At 33.5% G+C, this 16,113-nt stretch overlaps 2 protein-coding genes across 5 annotated transcripts in view; both read left to right on the top strand.

Annotated features, from left to right (window-relative positions):
* LOC123555601 (thrombospondin-1-like) overlaps positions 1-16,113 on the top strand; it is a 246,666-nt gene that overhangs the window by 167,499 nt on the left and 63,054 nt on the right. The gene's annotated exons all lie outside the window — the stretch shown is intronic.
* Positions 1-16,113, top strand: part of LOC128558439 (uncharacterized) — a 69,633-nt gene that overhangs the window by 24,444 nt on the left and 29,076 nt on the right. For all 3 annotated transcript variants that reach the window (XM_053547607.1, XM_053547608.1, XM_053547606.1), the window contains one exon: positions 14,276-15,081. In XM_053547607.1, the coding sequence (XP_053403582.1) occupies positions 14,509-15,081 (573 nt within the window). In that variant the 5' untranslated portion in view covers positions 14,276-14,508. The remainder of the gene's footprint in view (positions 1-14,275; positions 15,082-16,113) is intronic.

The raw sequence follows: 16,113 nt of genomic DNA, 5'->3' as shown, positions 1-16,113 counted from the left end.
TTACTCAGATACATAACTATACAGATGATTAGGCAGTTGTGGGAGACATGCGCTCTCTAGTTCATTCATGTATCAAGCTAGCCTACAAATATAACGTGAAGAATTGAATATTATTTTGTGTATTATACCGCGATTCACGGATTTGCAAAATGCCCCTTTGTGATTTTTACCCGTATAAACAGAAAAAATGACATTCAATCCTTAGAAAAAATCACTTGAGTTATTGCCGTAATATTGTCATGGCATCGTAAACACCATACTTATAGTTCTGAAGTAATACCCGAGGGTATTCACTTGTATAAATGCTGCGTTATTATCTGAGGGCATCGGTATTACCCAAGGGCTATTTCGCTTGAATTATTGTTTCGGTAATATCTGAAGGTATCGTAAACACCTAGCTCACTTTAATGGTTGCCGTTGTTCGACGCCACCAGAAGGCGGTGTCGAGTATATGGGATACACTTTTATTTTGGACCCTGTAAAGATGGTAATGAATAGTTTCGGAATGATAAACTGAACACAGTGAATAGTTTGTAAAAGGACCCACGATATTGCACAATAGATTTTAGGGAATAAACAGAAAGAAATGGCAAAAAAACCCATAAGAAATGTATGTAATGCAACTTATGTGATATAAAACAGTTATCTGTCTTTTCTCTCTTTATTTGTAGAGCAGAAAATGTTTTTTTTATTTATAGTTTCGTCAAAATGTTGATCCGATTTATTGATAAGGGAGGTTACTCTGTAAAAAAAACAAAGACAAATGTCAAACAGGGAATGCCACGCACCAAAAACGCAGCCTCCTCAAAACGAAACCCACAGCACGCAGACACACACACACACACACACACACACAGCCAACACATTAGGACAAAACGAACAAACAAAGGAACACACACACACACACACACACACACACACACAAAGCCAACACATCAGGACAAAACAAACAAACAAAGGAACACAGTGGGGCACCGCCTTGGAACGGTCAGTGGCAAAAACACCACTGGGGAGCTTAAACCGGTTTATGGTGCGCACCCAACCTCACTCTTACCCCCACCATGTTCCAAAGACACGGGACAGTGTAAATAAAAGTAATCCCCTCCAGGTGAATCTCTTACACACGTAAGTCAAGTTTTCTAGGCTATATACCAATAAAAGAAATTGTTCTTTGTTTCATATAAAATTCAGCTACTTCAGAACAATTTTGTTACAGTTTCTAGATTTTTACTCCGTCGTAGACCTATTTTCCACAAGATATCCATACATTTGCTTCAAGAAAACGAAAAGAAAAAGGGGTGTTGAATAGTATGCAGTGAAATGCAAGTCAACTGAACTCAGGTACCCTCATATTGCCGCATTTCAGATAGCGGTCCGCAGAATAAACACCCTACTTCCGTTTTCAAGTAAACAACTCGAAAACATGCGAGTATTAGCATGAAACTTGTCCTATTTTATGTAAAATTCATTCCACGAGTGAAATAATGCCCATTTGGCCCCCCGATTTACGCGCAAATGCGCGAAAAATGGAAAAATTAGGATCTATTTATTAGGGACTTCTTTCGATTTATTAGGGACTTCTTTCGACTACACCACGGAAGCACATTTTGGACCGAATTACTTCATTATAACCTTCTATTTCTGACCTTAGCATGACCTACTTACCTTTCTAATTTTCTATAAATAGAACACACCGCAGATATACCATACTGCAACGCGTCAGGTCTATTGCGGACAAGAGAGCGTCCATGTATTTTACAATAAGTAAACTTCGAAGAGAATATTAAAAAATAAAAACACGGAAAATTAAACTTTGCCTGCATAAAATTCCTTGAAAAAAACGTATATTAACAAAATAAATAAAGGAATCAATAAGCATATATACTCGTATGTATGTTGAAATGAACGTAGGAAGTGCCGCTGTTAACTTATTTTCAATCTTTTGTCTTATTTTCTTTGTTGATAGGTACAGTGATGTTATTTCAGAATGCGCACGTTTTTACAGATTCCTTTTGCAGTTGTATTTATATAATTGTTATGATTACCTTAACTTTGAAGCACAGAGTTTCCCATTTGTGACCGCATGTACAACTGGTCAGAATATTTCTAAATATTTCATAAACTCATCTTGATTCTAACCTTTGACTTTTTTTTTCTTATGTGTCAAATACTTGTTGTTTACAGATATTCACTGTCAACTAAGGTGTGCAATAAAGGGCCATCATTTGGCTGAATTTGTCAGTGACAGATTGATACTTCTTTAAAATATGGTTAGATCGAAATATCAAAAGCCATGGGACCATAACTAATCAAAGCATCAGTGACTTTCAAATAGATTTCCTTGTTGAATTTATATTTTCATTAATTTTATATGACTAGTCAGTTGCTCTGGTTGTATTATATCTTGTTACTTGTTTCTCTTTGTTTCTCTTTGTTTTTATTTCTTTTACTTTTATAGATAGTTTGTTTTTGTGTCTGTCCATTCCTGTCTAACTTAAAAAAAAAGATTTTCATTAAAACGTTTTCTACACTTTGGCAGCGGGTTATTATGCTTGCTAAATTTCTTGTAATATTAGATTTGAATCTAGACACTGACATATTCCTAGTAACCTAACTTTTCGCAGGTGCTGAACTTAGTTGGTGAAATATTTACTCTAATTCTGTATGTAAAGGGACCCCCTACTCGCAATGTCAGTGTCATTGCAGGTAGAGGATTTGTATTGCATGGTAATGCTTTTCTAACATGCTTATTCTTCAATGTGGGTGGGGGAGGGGCGGTTAGGGGGAGAAAATTACACAAATAAGATTTTACACAGAGGAAAATGCAGTCTTACATTCATTGCTGAAATATCGTTTGTTTTTGCGACCAGGTACGGCTAACTTGTCATACAGTCTCAAATCCCCATTATTGAACAAATCTGTTTGTTGCTTTCAGATATTTTGTACTACGATATCATCAATTCAGCCATGCATGATTGTTTGTTTTACGTTTTACGCACCTTTAGCAGCATTTCAGTCAAATATAGCGACATTGACAAATAATTAACAATAGAACGAGTTGCAAAAGCTGGGTGGATAATAACATTAACGTAAATATTTCACTGTCAGTTATCTCACAGGCTACATTTCACAATTCCGCATTCATCGCGTTCAGATCTTCTCAAGCGAAAAAAAAACAACCATTCTACTCGATTCTTGAAAGATAACTAAAACGAGCATGAAGGCTCCAACTCGAAGATTCTTTGAGTCAGCCATATTCCGTCTAGGAATATTTGCTTTAGGACTCCGAGGATTTATGAGAAGTCGTTAGAAAGAAATCCTGTAAAGTCCAATAAGATATGGTGGCTAATTTATGCCATTTCGTATTTTTGTTCTGTCGCAGCGTTCCGATTATTTGAAGATTCAGTAGTTCTCTTTGTTTACATCACGTGGTAAATCAGGTGATAGTAACAAGGAAGCTATTTCGCGCCATTAGATAACAACAGCTAATCCATTTCATTATTTTTATCACGTTGTGTAAACAGTCAGTCTTTCTTGCATCAAACGATGAGTTATTTTTCTTTCTTTTTTTGTATATTAAACAGCATTATTGTATACTGGAGACTTTCATATTGAATTAAAACAGGATTATGTTTTAAGGAAGATACTATTTATTAAGTCTTTCATATAAATATTCAGTTAATATGTAAGTTGTACATATTTTTTTACTTGTTACGTTAAAAGTCACACATGTTTTGCACTTTCGCCTTCAAAACTCTTTCATAGTAACATTTTTCATAGTCACTGTATACTATAATTATAAAAAAACAAGTTTTAAAATTTTCACAACAATTCTTTAAAACTACATAAGATTACGAATGTACATTTATTTGCAATTTACTACTCTGTTTTTCTGGATTGATTATGTTGATTTAAAGTGACTAACCCACACATTGTGAATTGTAATTTTTAAAATGATTTATCACCGAAAGGCAAACTGCCGCCACTGTTTCATATATTTACATGAAACAAAATGGTTGACCAGTTTATAGTTTCCAGAATTACGGGAACATTCGAAGTTTTGCAGTTTTTCTCATGAACTTTTATAAACCGTTTCAACGCTTTATTTGTAAATATTGGTAAATATAGAACGAGACGCGACAGTATTTTTAGACGCTATCATCACGTGGGCAGCAACTAAAAGTGTGATGGGTCAATTTATATACTTGTCTACCGATTAGGGAAGTCAGCATGATTTACTTTGCATTATTTACTAGGTAAGAACCACTATCGTACCGAATAACACTACCTAAATAACGGACCGTTCCATTATTAAAAGTACAAAAACATCGTTCACCGCAAAACCTATAGGTAGTGCACAGTATTATGTCGATTAGAAGTGAAATAAAATCAAGTCAAAACACTAAGTTTACGATTTAGTCAGTGATTCCTCGTTGGCCGAGCGGTTACGTATTTGTATTTTACCTTTTTGTCGGGAGTTCGATCCCCACCTTTTCAGTTTGCATTACATACTTTATGTAGGTTTGTTTTTCTCTGGTTTCTAATTTATTGTTTTGTTTCGTATTTTCGTATACAATTGGAAGTATCTATAAATTCACCAATCCTAAAGTTATGGCTGGGCAATGCTTTTATTAAAGTGAGTGTAAGATTGTTATAAAACTTATATAACGTTTTTAAATATCACAGGAAAGCTTAAAACATTAGATCATATTAAAGGTAGAGTGTATTTAGACATAATTACGTGTCAACTGTGACATATAATTTTAGTAAACATGTTAGAACTAGATTTACTAACTCGTTTTGTCTTTATTGAACTGTAGTGAAGAAAAAAATAAAGACAACATTTAACGGGTCTTGGAATCGAACTCACGACGAAAAAGTATAATACGTTTACCTTAACCGCACTAGGCCAACGAATAATTAATCACTGACTGCATCGTAAACGTACTAAGTATACTGACTTCTTTTCATAGTGCATTTCATTTGACCTGGCGGGGCGGGGTTTCGCGACGGTCCACTACATTATTGTGCAGGGTATGTAGTGCATATAACCAATGTAGCGTTGAATTTTAGTTGTTGGTTACCGAAGATTACGGAATTAAACAATTATATTGCTTTACCTATTTTGCTCGTTTTTTTTTTTTTAGATTACAATTATTAGCATAAATCAGAGATTAACTCCGCCCCGCCAGGTCGAATAAAACGGAACATATGTTTTTGTTTTGTTTGTTTTTATTTCAAAACGTCATAATACTGTGCGATACCTATACGTGTGAGCTCTTTTGGTAATCACGTGATGTTTGCTGATGGGAATTCCGTTTTTTAATAAACAGGGAAACGTAGACGAATGTTTTTATCTAAAATTTATTAGGAAAACAGCGATTTTCAACAGAATTTGATGAAAAAATGCAATGTAAGAACATCAAATATGCAGCATATAAATGAATTTAGCAAAAGTTTGATTTATGAAAATCTGACACCACGATGTGTGGGTTAGTCGCTTTAATACATATTTTGTGAATTTCTTAATGCTTAACTTCACTTGTTTCTTGTTTATATTACATGGCGCCCTTTGATGTTTACATCAAAATTTTCTTGTTTAGTTGTTGAGTTACTTCGAGGAAAGGTTTCACATTACTTGGAGCAGATAATATTTTTTTTGGTGTAATGATACGTGATAAAATACTATAGTTGTGAACAACAACATTAACTTTTTAATTAATATAAATCGGAGAAAGAATTAAGCTTTTTTATTCCCTCGAAATATTTTACGAATGGATTTGGCATTAATTATTATTTTTATTATGGCATTATAAGCCAGACCTTATCGATATATGAATGGTTTTTTTTGGTCAATATATTATATATTGGGATGGTCCCATTGAAAAGTCGATCGTCCTAGGTGTTCACATTCCACTTCGTCTTAATTTGCAAATGTCTTATTTATCACCATTAGTCTAATTTCTAGTCATGACTTATTAAAATGATGTAGTGGTTGAGTGGTGGCTAGTCGCATGGGTGGTTGTGGTTCAATACTCCGACAATTCTTCTTTTTTCAGTGATATTTTTGACGTGTAATAAAATTTATTTAATCCTTCAATTTTCTAATTACATATTTCAATTTTTACTGTCATAAACAAGTAAATTTCATTTGAAATGCATAATACCATTCATAATGCTTCATTGACGGTAATAGTTGCCAGCTGTGTCAGGTCAGTGGATTCTTGGTGTCAGAGTCCACAGTACCAGTATTTCTTGACATTAAATTATAACTTATTTTATTTGCACATGTATACAGCACATCGATTGTGCATTATTTAAAATATTTTGTTCTTAGTTGAAAAAAAGCAACCGACTTTCATACAAATCCATTTATTCTATTACGGATTAACATAACGCTAAGTTTAAGATGAAAATTACCTTAAAAGACATTTTTATTTTAATTCAATTTTAAAAACTAAATGAAAAAAAAAAATGCGACTGACGTGTATTGAACCCACATCCACAAAATAGAAAGCCAGGATCGCGGGGTCGTGAGTTCGATCCTCGGACGGGGCGTATGTTCTCCGTGATTATTTGATAAACGACATTGTGTCTGAAATCATTAGTCCTCCACCTCTGATTTATGTGGGGAAGTTGGCAGTTACTTGCGGAGAACAGGTCTGTACTGGTATAGAATCTAGGAACACTGGTTAGGTTAACTGCCCGCCGTTACATGACTGAAATACTGTTGAAAAACGGCGTTAAATCCAAAACAAACAAACAAACAAAATAGAAATTCACTTTAACTTTACATGTACTATCATGGCTATTAATACGTTATATATTTTGTTGATGAAATTAATCATTACACTACATATATAACATCGAATCATACTGATTTGTAAACACTCCGTTCCTTTATTAAAAATACAAAAAAAAAAACATCGTTGACCTCAAATCTGAACTGTAACTACATCTCAAAACAAAATATGTCGAATATGATCATTCAGAAACGTGTATTAAGTAACGTAAGTAAAGTAATACACGTGCAGCTGTAGTCTTAGCTTTGTTTAGTTCTTCAACGATATACGGAAAAATTCAGGATTGTGAAATATAAAACAATTAACCTCTAATGTGTTAAGATGTAGCTCCTACATTATTACTATTATAGTTGTGTCTGTTACTTTATGACTGAAATACTGTTAAAAAGTGCGTTGAACGCGAAACAAAGATTCATGAATGGAGTCAAAGTTAATGCACCAGCCCGTTCAATAAAGGGGACTGTTAACAGTATAACCAGCTTCTTAGAACTAACATCATTCGTCTAATAAAACTATGTTTGATGCAGAAAGGAGTCAAATTGAAACATAAGTTTTAAGTTCTAAAAGGTAGAAACTTAAAAAGATATTTTTCAAATGAGATTGGTGCTCTTCGAATGTGTCGTTAAGAGAGTTGGACTGTGTCGACGCATGCAAAGATTTGCATAGTTTAATTCTGTTATTTGCTTAAAGTTGATCTGTTCTTTGTTTTCACTATCGGATTGCTTTCAAGGGGTTATTTATTAAGTAATGTTTTCCATGTGAAATCAAATTAATGCTATCATATTAATCATTTTGTATACATATTTTTTCCTCTTGCAGCCAAATATTTAATATTAAATAGTCCAATATTAAACAAATATCCAAGTCACAAATAAAGCACTGAACCATATTGAAAGCAGTCCGATATTACAATACTGCGAGTACAAAGAGTGACGTCATGACAGTGTTTAAACCTTTAATATCTTATACAGACTGTCCTGTATATGTTTTGAATATTTATATTCATAGGTTATATTTGTATCAGTCTGTTTATTAATCGAAAGTATCTGAAATAATAAGATAACGATCTGCTCTTGCAAAGAAAATTTGTGTTTTTATTACTTGGCAACTAACTATATATGCGACATCTATAAAAGATCATCGCAAGCGGAAGAACGCATCCTAGAAAAACTGTAGCCAACGTCTAGTTATAACAAGTAAAGAAATTGGCACCTAGCACCGGCTTCTGTTGACCTCTATTATACAGAATTTTGTCATAGATCTAGACTCTATAAGTCTAAATGAATCGCTCGATTCTATGTATCTGCATTTTGCCTTATATGATTAGTATTGATACAGTTATATACTAACATAAGGTACTTTACTACATCGATTTAATCTCAGTTTTCCAAAGCAAATATAACAATATGATAGTGATAAATTGCGTATACAATGTTTACACTATTGTGAAGTTTTGTGTAAATAAAAACAAACGATTTCTACTTTCCCTACATACAAACAGAGCAATGCATAGATAATATAAGTATTACAGCGTCTAAAAATATATAAAAATTTGCAGTTTTTCAATTTTTGTTGGCAATAAAATTTCAGAAGACGTAAAAGGTATTTAAACATTGACCAAATATGATGTATGAAGATGCAGATAAAATAGAAATGGTGTGCTCGAATACCATTATTTTCCAGAAATATTTTACATAATCTCCAATCTCTTACTGGATTAGATGAGCCCGATGAAAACATTGGATTTCGAAGAATGTCAGTATTCAAAATGAAATTTTAATAATAACTTAATTTGAACATAAAACTGAAATGCTAGCATATATTTATCTTCCACTCCCAGGAGTTGAAAGGAATTTATTCAAGAATGAGTATCAATGAACATTATCTAAATACTATTGAAATAATGACGCATTACAGTCATTTAATTTTACTATTTGAAACACCTACAGTTCAAATGATTGCAAACAGTTTCAATTTGAGAGAGAGAGTGTGTGTGAAAATTAAGTTGAGAAGGATTTTACCGAAGTAAAAAGATGTAAGAAGATGTACCTCTTAGTTTTTTATCTCTTAAATTCCATATAGATACGTTACAAAACTTCTCAGAAGCTAGAGAAACACCTATATGAACCTTATAAGCTTTAATATTATGTTTTAAATTCTATAAGCTGTTCTATTTCACCATGCCATAGCGGACATATCAAGAATGATTATTTACAAGTAAATAAATTCGTTACCACTATTTCCAACCGAGTATCATTTACTATTACAAACTCATTAGAAAAAATCTTACACATTAAACATTCATATATGTTCCGTGTGCCTGGACGCTTTTTATAAATTTGACAGAAATAACGGGATATACAGATTTATTGCTTTTGCACAAATAGATACGTTATGGATAGATACGTTACCGAGTTTTTTTATCGAGTCTTTGGTTAACTTTTTTTACGTTACTTAATGACGTTATATGTTTATTGTTCTGTCACAATATTAGATGCTACATGTTGTTTTTAAAATTCATTTTAATGACCATCAAGATATGCGTTTTTTTCAATATTCAAACTTGTGTGCAAGTCCAAATATGAGTAACGTATTTAGTATTTATTGCAACGTATCTATTCTGTATTAGGTAATGAAGTTTACAGCAGAACACACAAAATATTTTTTATACATGTACAAATGTAACTTTTTCTTGATAATAAATATATAATAGCAGATAAATTTATTATATCAATTGCACCTTTTAATCAATAGTAGTGCCCTTTTATGGGCTATAAATCAAATGTACATAACATAATATTTAATTTAAACAAATATCTTTATAAATTTACTTATAAAACCCGAAAGAATAATTTCGAGTTGTTTGACAAACTAGTTGCGCCTATTCCGAATTATTGCAATGAAGTATGTAGTTTTTCAAAAGATTTGTCCATTTTTTCAAGAGTGCATTTACAATTTCGTAAAAAATTACTAGAGAGTCAAGAAAACCACACAGAATGATTTTGTATATGGTGACCTGATGAGGATTAGTTTTATGTGTATACATTTAATAACGTTATTCAATATTGGACACAGATTTAGTGTTCAAGTGAAAATAAATATGTTACTCTTGTGTGCAAAATGGTAAAAGATGACACAGAAAATGCTTCAAAAAGGTAAACTGGTGTTCATGGCTTAACAACTTTATGTTCTTTAGGTTTTTAGTATTGCTGGTTACAACAAAAGGTTGGTAATTCTAACCTATTTTTAAGACTAGTAAAGCAAAGAATAAAAATAAATCTATACAAACTTGGTACGATAGGTTAGAAAATTGTACACGAGGACTCTTTTATCGAAACATTGCCTCGTTTAAATTTCAACAGTACTTAGAATATCTTTCTATTAACAAATTTTGTCAGTCGCTCGTTCAGTTGAGGGTTTCTTCTCAAAGGCTGCAGATAGAGGCATGTCAAAGGGCTAGACTATTAAGTATTCCAGTAAATGAACGCTTTTGTCATATTTGTAATGTATTAGAGGATACATTTCATTTTGTTTTTGAATGAACTTTGTATAATCATCTGAAGAAAAAAATATATCCTGTTAGATTTCTGTAGACGACCAAATATGTATAAATTTATAGATTTGTTAAAAAATGAAAATCAGTCAGTCGTTCAATAATTAGGATCATATGTTAACAACGCGTTTTCTGTAAGGAATGCAAATGTGTATCAGTGACAATATTTTACTCTCCCGTAAATGTATTCCATCCAAAACAAATACTGCTGTTATTTAAATCCGTATTTATATTTCATAGAAGTCATTTCTTGAAAGTCGATTATCCAGTCTGTAGATCATTTTGTTTTGTTTCGTTAAGGATCAGTTTAAGACCGGAATATATCTTTATCCATAAGACTGGAATATCTTTTCTGTTCATAGTAAGTAAAACAATGTATATCTATGTTACGTTAATGTATTATTAGTGTGTAACCGTCTCCAAATGTAAAATGTATACACATGAACACGAATATGTGTGCTAATTTCACTGTTCGTCATAAATTTTTGCCCGTTTATGTCCTCATGGGCTTTAAGCCTATTAAAATAGAATGAATAAACTTATCTTATCATAATCAACCATTCTTTGCGTCATATTGTTATTTTCATTCAAATTACAGAATAAAACATAAAAAATTCATAAATTGTATGGCGAAATAAAGAGCCGAAATACAGCGGCAATGAGAGATAGAAACAATAAAATGTCAGAAATCTACAACAACAAATGGTTTATAGAAGAAAAAAGAAGAGATGTTACAGTTAAAATTTTCGTCAACTTCTTGGTTGATGTGTTCACCAAAAATGGTGAGACGTAGAAGTAGCCAAACCTGTCTGATGACTTATGGGTTACATTCAGAAATGTCATTTGCAATATTGGCCCCTATTGGCAGATAACAAAAGAATATGCAGTTGAATTAATTGAATCTATGATTACATCTATGCAAAAATAGATAATAGATACATAACCGCCACTTGAAACATTAAAAAAAATGTGTCCGGTTTTTTTTGTTCACCTGTCGCGTAGTGACAGGGTGAGCTTTTGTGATCGCTCTTCGTCCGTCGTCCGTCCGTCCGTCCACAATTTCCTTGTGAACACGATAGAGACCACATTTGGTATTTGATTTTTATCAAACTTGCACACAACTTGTATGGGGATAATATCTTGGTTCCTTACGAAAACTAGCCAAATCACATCTTGCGTTCAAGTGTTATGGCGACTTAAAGGGCCAAAATTTGCCATTTTTGGCTTGTGAACACGTTAGAGACCACATTTTGCGTTTAACTTTAATAAAACTTGCACACAACTTGTATTGGCATAATATCTCGGTTCCTTTCGAAAACTGGCCAGATCCAATCATGGGTTTCAGTGTTATGGCTCCTTAAAGGGCCACAATTTGCTATTTTGGGCTTGGGAATACGATAGAGACAATATTTTGAAATCGACTATAATCAAACGTGCACACAACTTGTACTGGCATAATATCTCGGTTGCTTTCGAAAATTGGCAAGATCCCATCGTGGGTTATGGTCCCTTTAAGCGCCAAAATTTGCTATTTTGGTTTTTGCAGCCATATAAGAGACTTCATTTACGGTTTGATTTGATACAAAATATCGTCAACAACAATAAATCTTGGATTCCATGATGAATCTGTCAGATCCAATCATAGGTTCCGGAGTTACTGCCCCTGATTGACCCCTGTAGGAGCCGAAATTTGGTAATTTTTACCTTGTGGACATGATAGAAGTGACATTTTATATTTGATTTTAGCCACCATTACACACAACTTAAGTCACAATAAGATCTCGGTTCCTTTCGAAAACTTGCTAGATTCCATTGTGGGTTCTATAGTTACTGCCCCTGAAAGCGACAAATTTTCTATTTTGGCCTTTCAGCCATATAGAGGTTTTATTTATGCTTTGATTTGATACAAACTTACATAGATTGATTATCTTGATGATCTGTAGGCCTTGATCGAAACTGGGTTATGTCGGGTCAAAAACTAGGTCATCAGGTCAAATCAAAGGAAAAGCTTGTTAACAACCTAGCGGCCACATTTATGATCCTATCTTCATGAAACTTGGTCAGAATGTTAATCTAGTGATTTCTAGGCCAAGTTTGAAACTGGGTCATATGGGGTTAGAAACGGAAAAGCTTGTTAACACTCTTGTTCATTTGATGTGCATGAAACTTGGTCAGAATGTTTGTCTGCATGAAATATCGGATGAATGTTTATCTGGGTAATATAGGGCCAAACACTAGGTCACCAGGTCAAATCAAAGAACAAGCTTGTTTACACCCTAGAGGCACATTTTTGATTCTATCTTCATAAAACTTGGTCAGAATGTTTGTTATCATGAAGTCTTGGACGATTTTAAATCTGGGTCACCTGGGGTCAAAAACTAGGGCACTAGGTAAAGTCATAGGAAAAGAGACCACTTTTTTGCTCCAGTCATCCTGAAACTTTGTCAGAATGTTTATTTTCATGAAATTTTGGCCAGGTTTGAATCTTGGTCATGTGGGGTAAAAATCTAGGTAACTAGGTGATATCAAAGAAAATGCTTTTTTTACACTCAAAAGGCCACGTTTTGTGGTCCAATCTTAATGGAAATTGGTCAGAATATTTGTCACCATGAAATCACTAGGTAAAACATGTTTACACTGTTATGGTGTGTTACACAGGTGAGCGATCTAGGGCCAAAATTGGCCCTCTTGTTTTTAATCTAAAAGAACTTTTAAAGACTTGTTTGGAATATAGTTACTTTTTAACGAGTTGATTTTTGTTCATTGTTTGAGATTTTAATATTTCATATGTTTCTAAATTAACATTATTGTTTGAATAGGTAAGTAACTATATGATACTTGATTACAAATAGTAATTTTAAGACACATCCATTTTTATTCAGGCCAAATTATGTTGGCATCTAGGCATGACACGTCAGTTTTATTATTGAATATAACAACATATATTTGTACATATTAAAAACTAAGACAGCAGTTGTCAATATAAAATTCAAAATTACATGCTAAAAAAGGACATATATATATTCAACATGTCAAACAGGTGCAACGTAAGTTAAACAGAAAATAAGTAGTATATCTATTTTAAACAGAATATGATTTAAGGACGACTTTATTTCAATCTAATTCCCGACTTTTTTCTACTAAATTCTAGCATTTATTCGGTATTAAACAAGCATTAATCCTAGAAATAATATTCTTCCAACATTTTGAAACCCTCTTATCCACATCACAAAATGATTCAATCTAAATACGTCATATTGTGCATTGTGCGCTACCCCTATACCCACCCCCACCCCTTCAACAAACACACACCATATTTTCCTACCTTTGATTAAATTAGACGCTTCACTAAGAAATCATTTATTCCAACAAATACGTCACTTAATGATTACAAACTCAATTAAAGACACTCCATTAATGGACCCTGAAGAGTCAATATTTCCATGTTTATGTTCAACTTTCGTATCCGTAACGTCATTTTCAGTTTCACCTGTACGAGGGGCGTTCAATATGTATAATATGAAATAAAAATAACAGCGGTTACGGAACTACATACGAAGTAACATTACATATTGAACGCCCCTCGTATCGTCGTGTTTAGAAGTTCCTTAACGTCGACATTATCAGTTTTACTCCAGTAAAAGAATAACATTATTTGATTTACATATTATTAAGAATATATATCATTTACTTATAATTATTACTGTATGTGTATGTAATAAAAAGATTAAGTCGAGCAGTATTTCCGCTGCAGAACTTAGTCATATTTCTCAACACAAATTTAATAACCTATAATCCTTGCGCGTCTCATTAGTTATTTTAGATTGCCTGATTATATATCGGAGCAATGTAGATGATAACATATTGAATTCAAAACTTAATACTTTAGATATAAACATTTTTGTTGATCTGTTTGCAGGCTGCTGATCACTAAGCAGGATTGCATTTAGAAAAGAAAAGTGAATTTCCGGCTGTTGTACCTAAAGATAACGACAGATTAAGATGACACTTCGTGCAATTTAAACCTACACTGAAGTAAAATTTTTAAGTTTAAAGATGTAAAAAACACGAAGTAAACTGATGTAACATTCGATACCGAACGTGGTCTTAACATTTTGGATAACGTTGGTTCAATAATTTCCTGTAAAAATCATGGCTACTCCGTTGTATGATCCTAAATTATCAGCAGGCAAATTCAAGAATTGGATTAAGGCTGGATTAGCTGTGTTATTTACCAAAGAAGGTATTGAGCCTTTTGTTTATGATGAAATTAAACAGTTCCAGCAGAAATGTTTGAGTGGCATTTGCAACAACAATGGGCTTCCTGCTGGTACCACGTGTTCTAGTTGTTGCACAGAAAATGTTGTTGTTTGTCCCACGAATAGAATTTGTAACGTAGGGAGAGGGAAATGTAGCTTCCATAGAAATTCTGCCACGCAATATCTCCCGTTTGGCTGCCCTAACAAGATCTGTCATAATTTCAAAAGCGAGATCCAGCGTGCCCATCGATATTACGGCCCATCCTATAAAAACACTGATGCTACCCAGTGGTGCAGCAATCCATGGGAAGTTGCTAAATGTTTCATGCCACCTGATGGATACAAGGATGCGACGAATGCGGCAGAGACAGATTTCAATGGAATCATCACTGTTATCCTAACATATGAAGCGTTTCAAACGAAAATTTACGACGATCTTTCAAAACCATACAACATCTTTGAACAGGTAAGTCTTTAAAAGTATGAAAATTTAAAATTTTCATTTTTCGTTATAATGAGTATTTGGTTTACCTTACGTTTGTCCAGCAAGTCGGAAAAAGGTTTGTCCATGCTGAGGCTCTACGCATGTTGAAATATTTAAATAATCATAAGATTTTCTGAAATCGTGATCCAGTTCAAAATGCATTTTAAAAGTAATCCGTCAACAACTACCGTGTAAAGCTATAATGTTTACGGAAACCCTATTTTAGTGAAATAAAGGGGTAGTGGTAATATAAATGTTATCCCCTTTGATCGGAGGTCATAAGTGTGCGCATCATTCAGACGGTCCATCCCAAACTAGCTCGATCAGTAACACTGCCATCACTGCCTTTTATAAAACTTTGTACAGCTACTCTTCATAACAAGATGACGTGTTTTGCGCTAGATTCACGACCTTAACACGAAGGTCAAGTCACTCTTGGAGGCCAAAACAGAGGTCATTTTCTGACCAGGTAAATAATTTTCTGCAGTCATTAGTGTGCGCATCGTCCGTCCGTCAGTAAATCCTTCATACGGTCCATCCCGTACTAGCTCGGTCAGTAACATCAATGAAGGCCTTTTCATATAACTTAACACAGCTTATCCTCATAACAATGTGACGTGTTTTATGCTCGATTCCTGAACTAAGCTCAAAGATCAAGTCACACTTAGAGGCCATAACGTTGGTCATTTCCTGGCCCGGTAAATGATTTTCCCATGCGTTGATTGATTACAAATTACCTGCTACAAAAGTTCGCCTAAGCAGGTCTATATATTTATGTCGAGTTCAAGACCATTACAAATTCAAAGGTCAAGGTCACATTTAGATGTAAAAAGATCAAGGTCATTAGTCTTTTCAGATCAATAACTTGCAAAGTACTGCTTAATATTCCTGTAACTTGGCACAAACTTCAGCCATGGCAATTTTATGTTTCGCACTCTATCTCAGATGTAAAAAAATACCTATAAGAAAATCACTTGAAGCAAAGAATGCAACCAAGCAAAATAGTAGAGACTT

The sequence above is a fragment of the Mercenaria mercenaria genome, chromosome 7, assembly GCF_021730395.1.
Source record: "Mercenaria mercenaria strain notata chromosome 7, MADL_Memer_1, whole genome shotgun sequence".
In the NCBI taxonomy this organism is placed as follows: domain Eukaryota; kingdom Metazoa; phylum Mollusca; class Bivalvia; order Venerida; family Veneridae; genus Mercenaria; species Mercenaria mercenaria.
The sequence above is the reverse complement of the archived record's forward strand: the minus strand, read 5'-3'. Positions and strand labels throughout refer to the sequence as shown.